At 45.8% G+C, this 15627-nt stretch overlaps 1 protein-coding gene and 1 long non-coding RNA gene across 4 annotated transcripts in view; both read right to left on the reverse strand.

The window, feature by feature from the left end:
- ERGIC1 (endoplasmic reticulum-golgi intermediate compartment 1) overlaps positions 1-2047 on the reverse strand; it is a 104986-nt gene extending 102939 nt beyond the window's left edge. For 2 of the 3 annotated variants that reach the window (XM_075900264.2, XM_075900263.2), the window contains exon 1: positions 1892-2047. In XM_075900264.2, the coding sequence (XP_075756379.1) occupies positions 1892-1911 (20 nt within the window). In that variant the 5' untranslated portion in view covers positions 1912-2047. The remainder of the gene's footprint in view (positions 1-1891) is intronic. The other variant, XM_075900262.2, reaches the window with a different exon arrangement.
- A 261-nt stretch (positions 2048-2308) lies between these two features.
- LOC142818715 (uncharacterized) lies at positions 2309-13834 on the reverse strand. The gene is made up of 3 exons (XR_016346957.1): positions 9464-13834; positions 7083-7186; positions 2309-5362 (listed from the first exon to the last, which is right to left on the reverse strand). It is a non-coding gene; the product is annotated as an uncharacterized LOC142818715 (long non-coding RNA).
- Between the last annotated feature and the right edge of the window lie 1793 nt (positions 13835-15627).

The following is a 15627-nucleotide window of genomic DNA, read 5'->3' on the forward strand; positions in this document are numbered from 1 at the left end:
ACCCATACGCCACACGCCAAGGGCTGGCACAGCCCTTGTGCCATGCACCTAGGGGTGGGGCCACCCATACGCTGCATGCCCAGGGGCTGGCACCGCCCATGCACCACGTGCCCGGGGGTAGGGCTGGCACCGATCACTTGGCGGGCGCACAGAAATGGCCCAGCAGGCGCCATGGCACCTGCGGGCACCATGCTGGGGACCACTGCTATGTATGTTAGTCTCTAAGGTGCCACAGGACTACACAAGCAATATGTTTGTTAACACATATGCAGTACAGTACAGGCTGAGATTTATTCCTGGTGTTCTGATTGATTACAATTTTAATGCTGTCAGTAACAAAACCACACAAAGCTTTAGTTACATGTAGCCTTACATCAGGCAGCCACTTAAAGAAGCTTTAGCACTTGGTAAGAGCATTATACTGAGATCAAAGACTTGTCAGTAAGTCTCCCTGTAAGTAAGGAGAGGAAGACATAGCAGAGTTCTCTACTCAGCTCTTTTGTTACTGTTTGTGTCTAAAGTAAGTATCCTTCCACCCAGCCAGTTTACATCATCATACAAAGGGTTCTACCTCTTCACTAGACACAGCCACGTGTCCTCAATACTCTCTATCAAGATCCGCAACACCCCCTTTAGAAAACCTCATTACATAACATTTGGGGGGACAACTAATGAAAAATGGGCAGGGTGCAGGTCCAAGGTTTAATACAAGGGGATCAGAAAGCACACAGAGCAGAGAACCCCAGACACACTCCTCAAAGCTGTCTAGAGAGCCAACAGTTGCCACCCAAAGGAACTCTGGAAGCGTGAGTGCAGGGAGGAGCAAAAATAGGCTCCAGAGTCACAAAGCACCCCTTTCCCAGCAGCCCCCTCTTGGTGTTATTAACAATGGCCTTGGCCAGGGCCAGGAGGAGGCTGACCAGGAGGTCCTGCAATTTCATGGGGCCACAGGTAGGGTGTGCCTAAAGAAAGAGACCCAGGGAAAAGTTTAGCCAGAACCTTATCAGGTGGTACTGGAGGAACCAGAAAAGGGGCTCCAACTGGCACACCCAACGTAGGCACGTGCTAGGTTCTCCCTCATGCCACAAAAGGAGGCAGGCATCAGGAACAGGGGTGAACCACATCAGGAACATGCTCAAGGCTCCACTAAGGAGCCACTGACCGCTGTCCTGAGCAGGCTGTAGGACCAGTGTAGTACAGAGACTGGCCCACTGGGGTTCCTCACTCTCCGCTGGTTACACAACCTTATAGTTGGAAGAACCTCCAACTTCCCATGCACTTCCCTCTCACGGCTAGCACCTTCCCCAGGTATCCTGTCCCCACATCCTACTCTGTGACTTGTGTTTCATTCCAGCCAGGTAAGCGGATAAGCTCTTTGGGGCAGGGACCTCGCCTAGCTTCTGCAGAGCGCCAGACACCTTTATGTTACATGCCAGCTCCATGCCTGCGCTTCAGGGAGTGCTGCCCCACTGCCTACCTGGGCACTAGGACAGGTTTGCACCCTGAGAACCTAAACGTGGGAGGAAGCGCTCAGGGAGGGGGCGTTCAGCGCCGCCCCCCCCCCCCCAGACGAGTCAGGCCAGGCCGGGATTTAGCGTTTGTCTGGGGCTGCACCCGGGGGCTGCAAGGGAATAACGTCCCTGAGCAACGGGGCATCAGCTGGGCCGGGGGAGGAGCAGCCACCCCCTGCACCGAAACCTCCCCCAGCCTGCCCGCTCGTGATGCCTTCCAGGACCCGACGGCGGCCGGCGCGTGATGCCGGGTGCCCGCTCCCCCCCCGTGCGCTAGTCCCCAGCCGCGCCAAGCTCCGCGCGCCAGGAACTCCGGGGGCGGGACCGCCCCTCGCGCGCGCGGGCGGGGGGGGGGCGCGTGCGAAGCGCCCCGCACTCACCTCCTGAAGTCAAAGGGCATGTTGGTGGCGGGTGCGGCGCAGCCTCCAGCCCCTCCCCCCCGCGCCGGCTCTCAGCCTCGCTCGCGCCGGGCAGCTGCAGGGCCAGGAAGTGATGGGCCGCCAACCGCGTCCCCATTGGGCGGCCGGGGCCGGCCGCGGCAGCCGCTTCCGCCGCCGAGTTAAAGGGCCAGGGGGAGAGGCCGGCTGGGGGCACTGGGCTGGCTCTGAGCTAGACCTGGCTGTGCCGCTGCCCGCCGGGGGACCTCGGGCAAAGGCCTTTCTCCCCCCCCCCCCCCCCCGGCGTACAGGCTGCTCGGGGGCAGGGCCGCGTGTTTGTACCGCGCCTAGCTCGAGGCCTGACCTCGGCAGGGGCCTGTGAGCACAAGCAATAAATACAATAATCACCCCCCATCCCCGGCTGCCGGCGTGGTTGGAGTGCACGGCAGGGAGAGCCCGCGCCCTGTGCACTGCAGCGCGCCCTTGCCCTGGGCTGCTTCATGGGACCCTCTCTGTGTCCAGCGGTGCTGGAAGCTGAACAAGCAGCTGGGGACTCAGAGGACGGTGTAAGGATAACGCCAGACTCCGAACAGACTAATCACCGCTTTGCAAAGGACACAGGTGACAAAGCGATGTCACCTACACACGGGTTAGGTTAGATCACAGCACAGAAAATAAACATGGTTACAGCCAAAACACCTCCTCTGGTTAATCAAGGAAAAGGATGTTGGCAGAGTTCTGTGCGTACCATGCTGCCTTCCTTGGGGGTTCCACCACTTTCAGCATAGCCTTGCAGCTGTTGCCATCTGCATCCTGCCTAATGACCCACCTCTCTCCACTTTGCCCTTCTCTGGTGGCTCAGCAGGAAACCAAGGCCATGTCTAGAAGCAAAAATAGTTTAGCTTGGAACAAGCTGAAAAATAACTTCTTAATGGCTGTGGAATAGATTCCCAAGAGAGGGGGTGAAAACTCCTTAGGATAGGTGAAAGCATACGGCTTAGACTGTAGGGAACAATTCTGCAGAAGCCCCTGAGAGTGAATTTAAAAAAAAAAAATCTAATAGACCTTTTGGCTATGTCTACACTGGTGGGTTATTGCGCAAGAACAGCCGTTCTTCCGCAGAGCATCCACACTGCCCACCCGCTCTTGCACAAGAAGATTTACAGTAAAGCATGGTAAGAGAGGGCTTTTTGTGCAAGAGCTATGGGCTGTGTGTACACTGGCATGAATTTCTGGAAATGCTTAAAACAGAATAGTTTTCATTATAAGTATTTCCGGAAAAAGAGTGTCTACACTGGCAGGCTGCTTTTCTGGAAAAGCCCTTTTTCCGGAAAAGCGTCCATGGCCAATGTAGACGCGCTTTTCCGGAAAAGAGCCCCGATCGTCATTTCCGCAATCGGGGCTTTTTTCCGGAAAAGACTACTGGGCCGTCTACACTGGCCCTTTTCCGGAACAGTGTTCCGGAATAAGGACTTATGCCCGAGCAGGAGCAGAATAGTTTTTCCGGAATAGCGGCTGATTTTGTACAGTTCAATGTCGTTGCTTTTCCGGAAATTCAAGGGCCAGTGTAGACAGCTCGCAGCTTATTCCGGAAAAGCAGCTGATTTTCCGGAATAAGTGGCCCAGTGTAGACACAGCCATGCTGTTTTCTAACAGGTGTAAGCTTGTGCAAGAGGCCACTGTGGACGCATGGCAGGGGTTTCTTGCGCAAGAAAGCCCTATGGATAAAATGGTCATAAGAGCTTTCTTGTGCAAGAGAGCATCCACACTCCCATGGACGCTCTTGCACAAAAGCACATCTCGCACATGGCAGTGTTGACGTGTTCTTGTGAAAGAGTTCTTGCACAAGTGTAGACATTGGCGGCAAGAACTCTTGCTGCCAGTGTAGACATAGCCTTTGTGACACATAAATATTATTTGACCACATTATGCAAGTACCGGAAGGGGGGCTATGAGGGGTCTGGCGTGGGGGTTGGCAGGGAATTGCACAGCCTGGGAGAGGGCGGCGCTGCGGGACCAACCCGGCAGCACCCCAGCTTCTCTGCCCCCGGCTTCCCCAAGTCATCCTCTGCTGAAACTGATCAGCGGCGGACTTGGGGAAGCCAGGGGCAGAGCAGCTCCAATTGTCTGGCTGGCCGGAGCACTTCTGGGTTCCAGTTGGTGCCGGACTATCAGGAGTGCCGGATCATTGGATGCCGGACAATTGGAGTTTTACTGTACACTAGTGCGGCATTTCTCCTAAATGATTAGCAGTGAGCTAGTTAACATACTAGGCTGAAATATAACAAGCCATAAACATCAATAAAGAAATCTCCAGCTTTCCTAAGGTAGAACTGGTTACACAGGTTTTGCTAGAGGGTCCTACAGTGCAAAAAAACAGTAATAATCCAGATACAGACTAGAATACATAGTGGCAAGAACCAAATAGCGTTAGCTGCTACCTAGTTTTAGCTACATTGTGTTGAAGACATAAACCATGTGTAAGCCAAACAGTTATTAAACTGGTTAGAAGCTCAAAAACTAATATGCATAGAGCCTTAGGCAGCCTAAGCTAATAGCTCTGACAACATATTTAGGAATAACTACAACACAGCAATAAGTCACATTGGGAAGCTTTTTGTAACAAAAAGCTCAGATTCTGAAGAAAATGATGGGTTCAACATCACCACAGCAATGTCAAAATGGCTTTATGGCCTGATACAGCTCACTTTACAGTCTTGCCAAGGAAAGGAGCATTTAATGCCCTGAGATAAGACACTCCTTGTGACAGTGTTTAATTACATTAGGGTTCTAGAAAGCTTCCAATAAGAACAGGAATTTGACTGCTGTCCAGCTGGGTGTGGTTGCTTAGATCATACCGTGTGTTAGAATGAGAACAAAAAACAAGAGTTTATGTGGTGTGACTACAGCATAATTGGATTTGAATAAGTCAGCTGATACTGATGACTGGATCTGAAAGTAATTATATTTTTCATAAAGAAACAAATTATCACTCTCCTGATTATAGTAATCTTATTACAATGTAGTATTTCTCTTCAAATTGCATTAATTGATCCTCATAACTCCTTTAAAGTTGGTAAGTAAATATCATTAAGACCATTTTTCAAATGAAGAAACCAAGGCAGAAAGGTGAAATGACTCATCTCGGAGCATTCTGGGGTCTGTTTCACAGCCAAGATCAGCAACCAGGTGTTTCTAGCTCCTAGTTTTATATTCACAAAAGTAATACATTCCATATTTCTGACTGCTTTCTTACAGATTAAACAGATCATTAATGACTCTCTCTCTCTCTGGATTCATAAACACTGTCTCATAGATTAAAGATAGAGAAATAATTAAATGCTCTTGTAATTAAGGTGAAATTTCCACCTAGTTCCAGGTGAATTCAGTGCCATTCCAATCCAACAGAGCAGAAGCCTTGCTTTGATGATCCACTCTCAGATGCTCCTAGCTCCTGTTAGATGCCAAAGTTCCCTGGAAGATAAATCCACCACTGCCTTAAACAGGAGAAAACAAAGAAGGGTTCACATCCAGGGCAAATGACAACTAGACTGAGAACTTAGGTTTTCTAGAAACCCAAATATTGGCATGTACCTCTTGTTTATACAGGCTCCCAGAGAAACCTATTTGTCACCCAAAATCACAGATGTTAGAGATGAGGAAAAAACATTACCCTGTTTGTTCAGGATTTTCCCCTACAGCATGTTTTCTAGTCTTTTTCTCAATATAGATTTTTAAAGTCCCAAATTATAGGGCTTTTACTCTTTTCGTGGGAGACTACTCCTTGACGAAGTACATTTCATTGTCAAGAAACTTTTACCAGTGTTCAACCTACATTTTCCTTTGTTTTATTGCTAGTAGTTATTCCCTCTGTGTCACACTAAATAATTCTTACAGACCAATTCTTCCGCTGATGTAAGTCAATAATGTTTCAAATGGAGCTATGATGATCTACACCAGCTTAAGATCTGGTCCAGAACTGGAAATAGGTGTTTATGCCCTTCCCAGTTTTTTTTTAAATAGACTGTTATGTGTCTTCTGTTATTGTTAGCCACACTAGACAGAATTATCTTAATCAATGCTCACAAATCAGCTCCTCTACTTCTCTGGTGCTATTCTTTCCAGTTTGAAACAAATCATATAAAGAATTCTTGGACTTCATGTTGCCAATATCTTTCTGATAATCACCTACTTCAATAATTTATTCCATAGGTTTGTTTTTCTTGGTAAGAAGATGTCTGACTAAACTACCTAGGTACTCCTAGTATGTAGATTATAGGACATCCGTTACTTTTTAACTCAATGTATCTATAAATGATATTGCTCTTTCCTAATCTTGTACATCTCTATTGTGTGAGCCTAAAGACTCTTCTTTTCGAAGTAGATTAATCCCAGTTTTTAATCATTCTCTATAAATCTGCATAATAAATATCCTTTAAGTCTCTCATAAAATGGCCTCATTTTTGTCATTATGCAGTGCTATTTGTTAACTTCTGGCTTGGACTGTGGATGCTCAAGAATGAATTGGGAATGTACTGGAGATATTTTGTCTCGGTCATGAGCAGCCATAGTTTGTAAAGGTAAATCTGTGAAGCTTTGTTCTTGAGCTGTAATATGTACAGTCACCATTCAGGTGAACTTTGTTTTGTTCAAAGGTTGGTATGCACAGTCATTGAGTTTATTCAATTATGCATCCTCTTTTGTTGTATAGGAGCATATGCTAGCTGCTGAACTGTAGTAGCCCTTCCTTTGGGAGTGTATACAGTGTGCTGTACTGTTTTGTCATTGTGCATTTATTAACCAGATATATGTATAGTCTTCATATCACCATGAGTTTGTGAGTGCATTTGTTTTCAGGGTGTGTTTACTTGAGTCTGTTGAATTCTACAGGGTGTGTCAGCAACATGTGCGTGGCACGATGTGTCAAACAAATGACATTAAGGAAGAGAAAACCGTTCAGAGAACAAAAGGAAAAGGTTAAGTGTACATTTTTAAAGTAAATGGAGAAATTCATGTGATTGAATAAGTTGAGGGGAGAGCTTGCAGTTAGGTGAGGACTCGTTTATTAACAATCTTTATTGAATTTGCATAGCACTAGACAAGTATGAAGGCTCAATTCCTGCACTCAATCTAAACAAGACATAAACAATATTGTTCAAGCACATAAAAGACCAAAACCTAGGCGCAGGCTTACCACGGGACAGAGGCTGCTCTAGACACCGGAGAAGTCCCTGCCTGCAAGGCATCTGGGCTGCTCCAAATTGGGTTGCCAGGTATCCAGTTTTGGATTAAACAGTCCTGTCAAAAAAGGGGAACTTACAATGTCTGGTCAGCACTGTTGCCTGGATATTAAAAAAGTCCAGTTACCAGAGTAACTGCAGTCATCTTTCCCACCGAAAGGTGGAGAAGAGTAGCAACTGCTCAGCTGCTACTGCTGATGGTGAGAACTGGTTAAGCTCCCAGACATGGCCCCAGCCTTTTTGGCAGAGAGGTAGGTTCCACCTCTGCCCAGGGTGGAATCCTGTCCACCCCCATGTCCCACTATGCCCCAGTTTACCAGCTCTGGGGAGTGATCCCTCTCCCCTCCTCACTGCAAACAGTGTACCCTCCCCCGCCTCCCCCCCCCATGCCCATTACTGCCTCTCCCCACACAGCACATGTCCCCCTTGCGTCCCTTTACAGACGCACACACCCCCAACACTGCCCCTTACTGCCTCTCCCCACCCTGTTGCAGTAGATAGCTAGCAGCAGCCTGGTAAATGGGTTGCTGCATTTTATAGCAAAATTACATATGCTGTCAGGGTTTGTGTGGTATTATCATGGGATATTATGTTTTAGCAAAGCATTGTTGTTTGTATAGCTGAAATTTCCTTTTCTATGTTTGCGGAACTTCTCATTCACCCTCACTCACTACATTGGGAAACAAACAAACAAACAAACAAACAAACAAACCAAACAACGCACATTCCTGTATTTGTTTGTATCTAATAACACATAGAAAAGAGGTGGGATAGGCTGTTAACCTAGTTAATAGGTAGATTTTTAAACTTTGGTTCTGGATATTGGAAGTAGAGGTACTTCTTACTTAATGTTGATGCACTTAAACCTGTTTAACCCTCACTTAAATCATTTAGTAATTTATTGTACATGCTAAACATGAATTAAATGAGTTTAAGTTTGTCAGAGGATATCACCTAAATAGATACACAGACTTCAGAATTAATTTATTTAAGATTGTACAACTGTTCTAATGTAGATAAGCCCCAAGAATTAGGACACGATTGCAAAAAGATGCACTTTGGGCAAATGTCAATATGTGTAATACAGTACCACACAGAACCTACTGATTAGGTTGGCTTCATTTGAGTGTGCAATCAGCTTTTGCTTTAAAAAAATAAAAGAGTCCCTGAAAAGGTGGGTGGGGAAAGCCTACCTATAAACAGGTGAGACATTTAATGAAAACTCTTTCAAGGCTAGATGTTTTTCCTACATGAATTTTTTGTGGAAAATGTTATTGTAGAAAGGAATCAAGTATGAGAAAAAAAGTTTTCCAAAAGGCAAAGAACAAACACATCTTATAGACCTCTCATGCTGTTCTAATTCTCATGAACTAGTACTATCTTGCTCAATCACACCAGCTTCCTGGTGGGGGAGAGAGGGACTAAACGAGGGTGTGTGAGGGCCATGACCTCAGGGGAAGAGATGGGGCAAGGGTGTCCAGTTCTCAGCAATTAGAATGTTACCAACCCTAGATCCAACTGACTAATTTAGGAACTAGACTAGTTCTGATCTTAGCTACTGTAGGTTAATACATCACCTCTTTGTCACAGTTTAGGGTGTATGTAGGGTTCACCCCTCCCCTTTTAGAGCCAACAAAAGGGAATGTATCACAGTTGATTGCATCCTGAAGAATTCAGGCTACCTGAATGTATCAAAGCATTGAATCAGATCCTGAAGGAAGCAAGCAGGCAAGGATGCTGCAGTGCTACTAAAATACTCCAAAAGTGGATATTTTACTACACTATGTTACTGTCTGTTGTTGACAGGGCACCACCCGTCATGTAGGCCCATTTGTGGCTTGGCCCTGTCTGTCCACTGCCTTCCTTTCTCCTTACAGTGCTCTCCTTCCAGACTAGAGTGGAATCATAGAATACTAGAACTGGAAGGGATCTTGAGACATTATCAAGTTCAGTCCTCTGCTCTCACGGCAGGACTTCATACCATCTAGATCATCCCTGATAGGTGTCGGTCTAACCTGCTCTTAAATATCTCCAGAGATGAAGATTCCACAACCTTTCTAGGCAATTTATTCCAGTGTTTTATCACCCTGACAGGAATTTTTTCCTAATGTCCAACCTAAACCTCCCTTGCTGCAATTTAAGCCCATTGCTCTCATCCTGTTATCAGAGGTCAAGGAGAAGATTCCCTCTTTATTGGACTTATTTATTAACTCTCATACAACCTACAAACTTTTTAGACCTTTCTTCTGTAACCCTCACTACTAGTGAAGCCAGGCAGGCGTTCTCTTCTAAGTTCAAGCCTCCTACCAGCCTGCAATAAATCTGGTAGGCTTACCCTCCTTACAAGCAGGAGTACCTCAGAGCATCTCCTCCTCCTGGATCTGGATTGTGACTCAGGACAGCTACAGGCCTCAGACAGCTTCTCTTCAGCTAAGCCCTTTCCTGCAAGCTTAGAAAGATACAGCAATAGGCAAACATCTGCTACTAACTTCTGTGGTAACTCTTATCTTTAGAAACACCCTCTTTCAGTTGTGCACTGATAGCCATTTTATTGGGCCCAGGAGTTCTGGGACCCTCCCACCCCTCAGGGTCCTAGAGCTGAAGCTCCAGCCCAAGTCAGAAAATCTACATACCAATGAAACAGTGTCACAGCTTGAGCCTCATGAGCCTAAAATAACTGGCACAGGCCAGCCATGGGGTTTTGTATGTTTGTTTGCTATATTATATAGACATACCCTTGATTACTTACAGGTGAGGCAGGAGCGTTCTTTAAAAGTCAGAGGTTGAGTGGGCCAGTCACCCTGTGATTCTGCCAAAATGATAGTCATGGGGTACTAGAATGAAATTCTTTGTCCTGTGTTGAAGGTCAGACTAGATGATCTAATGGTCCCTTCTGGCCTTAAAAATCCATGGATCTGTAAGCTGCACTGGCCCAGCTGACTTTGCAATCCATATGCAGTTCACAAATATGGTCAGTCTATTCATTATAGTTTCCCCCATATGCTAAAGAATGTTTCCTTCACCACATTTATATTTCGCTTCCCTTTACTCCGTTTTTTAGAAAACTCCCACATCGTCATTTAAATTCTGTTTCTAAATTTGTCTTCTTTTTGGGGGCTTATTCTGAAATGATTTGGTGACTTCCCAGCTCCACTCATACTTACTCAGTCTCCTCCCTGAAGTCTTGATGGAAACACACTCATACGCCATAAGACAGAGTGAGGCTTCTAGTTCCATTTGCTCCAGTGGAAATTGCCTTTCCAGTAGATCAAACCAGTAGATGGTTGTTGCTGGTAAGAGCAGTGACAATAACATCAAAATCTGAGAATAACACATTGAAGAGTCAAATCTACCACTAACTTCAGAGGAGTTACAGCAGGAAGGAATTTAGCTGTCACAAACACATTGGCCTCTCATAGTTACAGGGAGAAATTAGATTTGCATTTCTCTGCATGAATGCCCTAAACTGGGTGACTGGAAGCCCAAACTTCTGTGTTCACTTTGGAAGTCTCACAGGCCTGGTCTACATTACATGGGAAGGTTGAAGTAAGATACTCAACTCCAGCTACGTAAATTACATAGCTGGGTAGAAGTATCTTAAATTCCCATCCACACAGTGGGAGGTTGACAGGAGCAAACGCTCCCATAGACTTTCCTTACTCCTTGTGAGAAGTCGGAGTACCAGCACCGACAGGGATGCCCTTTAAGTTCATTCAAACAGGTCTATACTGCACCCACTAAATTGAACCCAGGAAGATTGACTGTGGCAGCATCAATCTTCTCTGTGATGTAAACATGCCCCTATTGTGTTTCTGAGCAGTCTTGGACAAGACAGCCCTGTGCCTCAGTGTCCCCAAATCTAGAGCCCTGCACAGATACAAAATTTTATACCTGAATCTACATCTGTAGCCACAAAAATGATCCACAGATATCTGCATCCACGTTTGCGGATGTAGAATTGTATCTGCATCTGCATATGCATCCATATCCACAGAAATGAGCTGCGGATGCATATCCGCAAATGCAGATACCTGCAGCTATAAAGCAGATATCCATGGATTTCCAGGGTTCTACCCTTCTATAAAATGGTGTGAAAATAAATTATGTTAATTAATGTAAGACCCCTTTAGAAACTGACAAAGTATTCCATATGAGCGGGTGGCAAGAATGGATACAGAAGGCTTATGTTTAAGCCGTCACCTTGGTTTAACTTGAGCTGTTAAGAAATAGCTCTCACCAACAATAACAGAAGCCATATACATAACTTTCCCTACACTACAGGGGAATTTTACCTTGTGAACATTTGCACATTTCCCTGAACCAGACGCTGATCAAGTCACATGAATGCTGCGTGAGCGTGTGACCAGCAGCCAATGTGCTCACTCACCACCCAGAAGCTCGTCACAGTGACAAGCTGAAGCGGTGAAAGATAAAATGACTCATGGTTACAGCTTTATGTAAATGAGAAGCCTCTGTTGTCATTTCCTATTTTCCCAACAGGCCAAGCTAAGTTCAGTTACAAGATACACTATGTTCCTGTTCTCTTGTTCTTGGAGCAGTGCTATTGTGAGTGGGAGAACATGGTTTTCCAACACCACAGCATTATTGATGGGGCAGTGGGGCAGAATGGCCAGTCATTCTGAATGTGACCATCTCTTGGAACACTGGGCGGACTATACAATCCTGGTGCCTGCTGTAGATTGCAAAAGTCACTAAATCTCTTGACCGTAAATGTTGAGTTGGAATTGAAAAAGGGGAAGTTGTGGACTGCAGTGAAGCATTCTCCTCACTGGGATCAGATCACTTTTGGTTAGCTTGAAGGGTAGTTTTTTCTTATTAGATTTCCTCATTTAGTTCATTAATGACACAAGAAAAAGTCCTGCTGTTAAAAGGACACCACATTGAATACTGTCTCATAACAAACCTAACACAGGCAGCATACTCCAGACAACAGCAGTGGTGATGAGCAGTGAAAGCAGACAAATGCACCAGGTGTGAAGTGTCTGACCACACAAACCCATGAGATAATATTTGAGAAAAGAAGTCTGAATATTCTCTCATTTATCTAAGCAGAAATCAGGTGCAATGCCACTGAAGTCAATGGAGTTATATGAGTGTAAACTAATGTAACTAAATGAGAGGCAAATCAGGCCCAAAGACTTTGACCTTTTTAGCTACCCTTGTTTCTACTGTGCATCATCCAGTGACTCATGTGTGTACATATTGCAAGCAAATACAGTACAGCAGTGTCTGCTGTGAAGGACTGAATTTTAGAAAACCAAGGCATGATAAACTCTGGCAAACTAGAACATATTTGCCTTGAAATTGAGTACATTGGGTAGAATTATAGAAAGAATTATAAGATCCTTACACAAGGCAAATTTAACTGACTTCACTGGGACTTTTGTTTGAGTAAGGACTTAATGATCTGAAATTGGAGATGAAAAAGACCTAAATCCTTCTTGTGCATCCCCCAGGGACCATAGTGGGATTGTTCCCTATACTTCATTCTCCAGTGCTTTGCTCAGTCAATTGAAACTAGCACGGGTCTTCCACCACTTCCCTTTTGATATTATAATACTATCTAACAGATTTCACTGTGAAAAACCATTTCCTGATATTCAGCCTATTTTTACATGTATGTCACTTCATCCATTTCTTTGTGGTTATCCCCCCCAACTCCCCAGTTCAGATTACCTTAACCAATTCCTCTCACACCCCACAGGAACTATAGAAATAGATCACACTCTACCATAGTCTTAGTTTCATAAAGTTATGTGTATTTAGTTCTTTAATCCTTTCTTTATTAGTTGGTCATCCAATTCACTGCCCCTGATTTCAAGCCACCATAACAAGAAGCCAGTATCAATTATTTTTAACCTTAGTATTGCTAGACTTATGTCTACAGTGATTTGCATGGTTTACTTTTTTTAAAAGTCAGCAGTGAAGCCTCCAGACAGAAGTGAACTGATGTCCTGATTAAAGGCATCATTTCCTATTTGTTTTAAGGGTCATCATGACTTTTAAAGTCCCTACATGAACTGAATCCTTCATATATTTTTTATCTTTTAGTTGCCTGTTCTCCACCAGGCCTCTCAGCTTAATGGCTAAATACGGCTATCTTTCTCTCTGCAGGCCTTTGGGGGTATGGCATTTTCTCAGTGAACACCCCATTCATAGAGCATGCTACCTCCTGTCCTTAGAAATGTGACTCACTAATGGTTTGTGCAAGTACCATGGATCAAAATTCTCTTCTCCCAGTCTGGCCTTCAGTTTGTGTTTGCTGAGTCTTCTGCATCTGGTGTTTTATTATATCTCATGAAGTTCTGTGAGATACAGTAAACTCTGCATAAGTAGCTGTGGTTGAGTTTTTTTGTTTGTTTTTGTTTTGTTTTTTGCAAGTAGTAGTATACATTAAAGGTGAAATCATGGCACTTTTCAAATCAATGGCAGTTTTGCCAATGACTTCCCTAGGGCCAGGATTTCAGTCTGTGGGTATGTCTACAGCAGCTTAGACATGTGAGTCCCAGCTTGGCTAGACATGCTAGCTGTGCTCAATGTACTCTGCTAAAAATAATAGTGTGGCCACAACAGCTCAGCCAGAGGCGCAGGCTTGCTGCTTCATGTATATAATCCCACTCAACCCGTGATAGTATGTACTTGGGTGACTAGCCCAAGCTTCTGACTATGCCTCCATGGTGACACTGCTATTTATAGTGTTGGGTTCAAGCAGAGATAGCACATGTATGACTACCTGAGCTGGGAATTACATCTCTCAGCTACTGTGTAAACATATGGGCTGTGTCTAAACAGGCATGATTTTCCGCAAATGCTTTTAACGGAAAAGTTTTTCCATTAAAAGAATTTGTGGAAAAGAGCATCTAGATTGGCACGGATGCTGTTGCACAAAATCACTTTTTGCAGAAAAGCGTCTGTGCCAATCTAGATGCAGTTTTGTGCAAGAAAGCCCCGATCGCCATTTTCGCCATCGGGGCTTTTCTGCGCAAAACGGTTCTCAGCTGTCTACACTGGCCCTCTTGTGCAAAAGCATTTGCGCAAGAGGGCTTTTTCCCGAACGGGAGAGTCATTGTATTTGTGGAAGAACACTGACAATCTTACATCGTCAGCGTTCTTGTGCAAATTCAAAGCGGCCAGTGTAGACAGCTGGCAAGTTTTTCCGCAAAAGTGCCTGCTTTTGCGGAAAAACTTGCCAGTCTAGACACAGCCATGCTGTGTGCTTGCCTTGCTAAAATAGTGCACTTATCGCCTATGAATTATCAATGTTAAGTATTTATGTAACCCTTCTGCCAGGTAGAGCCAGCAACAGCCAGGGCCAGGTTCAATAGCTAGGGGTTCCTTTCCATCCATCCAACATAGAGGTGGTTCTAGCCCCTACCCAGTACCCTGGGAAAGTCACAGAACACCCCTGAGTGCCTCTGAGAGACAATTCTTCCCCACTTGCAAGCACAGACTCTGAGTGTAGAAAAGAAATCTAAATCTAATCTAAATCTAAATCTAAACTATTATATAAGGGGAAGTGTCCATCACGCCATCTGGCACAGAGAACATTTGTGAATACACTGGAAGTCTTGAGAAGTTTCTAGAAAATGCTGGAATGAGTGAGAAATGATGAATTGAGGAGAAACCTGCTCTTTGGCAGTAGTGGGCACAGTGGCTGTTGGCCCGGTGGGCTAGGTTGGGTGGGGTGTGGCTGGGGCCCTTCCCCTTGGGCTGCCATTGGCAGGGAGTCTGGATGGGGCTTGGCGCCTCCCCAGCAAGTGGCCAGCAGTTGCGGCGGGGAGCTGGTGGCAGCGGTGGTACCATGCAAACCTGTGCCAACGGGGGCAGGCAGCCCACGGGCTGGGGACACATGTTGCTCCTGTGCCATAGGGGTGGCCTGTCCAGGAGGTCGGGGGAAGAGGCAGCAGAGTGTGGTGGTGGGCAGTGTCTCACAGTCCATCGAGCAGCTGCTGCTGTGGCATGATGACTTCCCTGAGCAGCACATCAGGCTCGGGGACAAAGAGAAGTGAGAGATGATGTGAGCAGAGGGTCTGGCAGTAAGTCCCTGCCTGCCACACTCCACCGGTCCCACCCTTGGCCCCCCAAGCTGGTGCCCTCCAGGTCTTCCCATGCCCTCCCCTCTCCTGCACCTGCCCCCCGTGCCACCTGCTTGCCTGCCCCACCTCGCCGCCACATCCTACCATCTCTGCCACCCCTCAACACACTGCATCGCAATCAGGATGCAATCATGTAATTTCATGGAGGTTAGGTCCATAAAAGGCTATTTAGCCAGGGGATAAAATGGTGTCCTTGGCCTCTGTCTGTCAGAGGCTGGAGAGGGATGGCAGGAGACAAATTGCTTGATCATTGTCTTCGGTCCACCCTCTCTGGGGCACCTGTTGCTGGCCACTGTCGGTAGACAGGCTACTGGGCTAGATGGACCTTTAGTCTGACCCAGTACGGCCATTCTTATGTTCTTATGTAGGAGGCGAGGGTCAG

Source organism: Pelodiscus sinensis, chromosome 16 (assembly GCF_052426305.1).
Source record: "Pelodiscus sinensis isolate ZL-2025 chromosome 16, ASM5242630v1, whole genome shotgun sequence".
NCBI classification, from domain to species: domain Eukaryota; kingdom Metazoa; phylum Chordata; order Testudines; family Trionychidae; genus Pelodiscus; species Pelodiscus sinensis.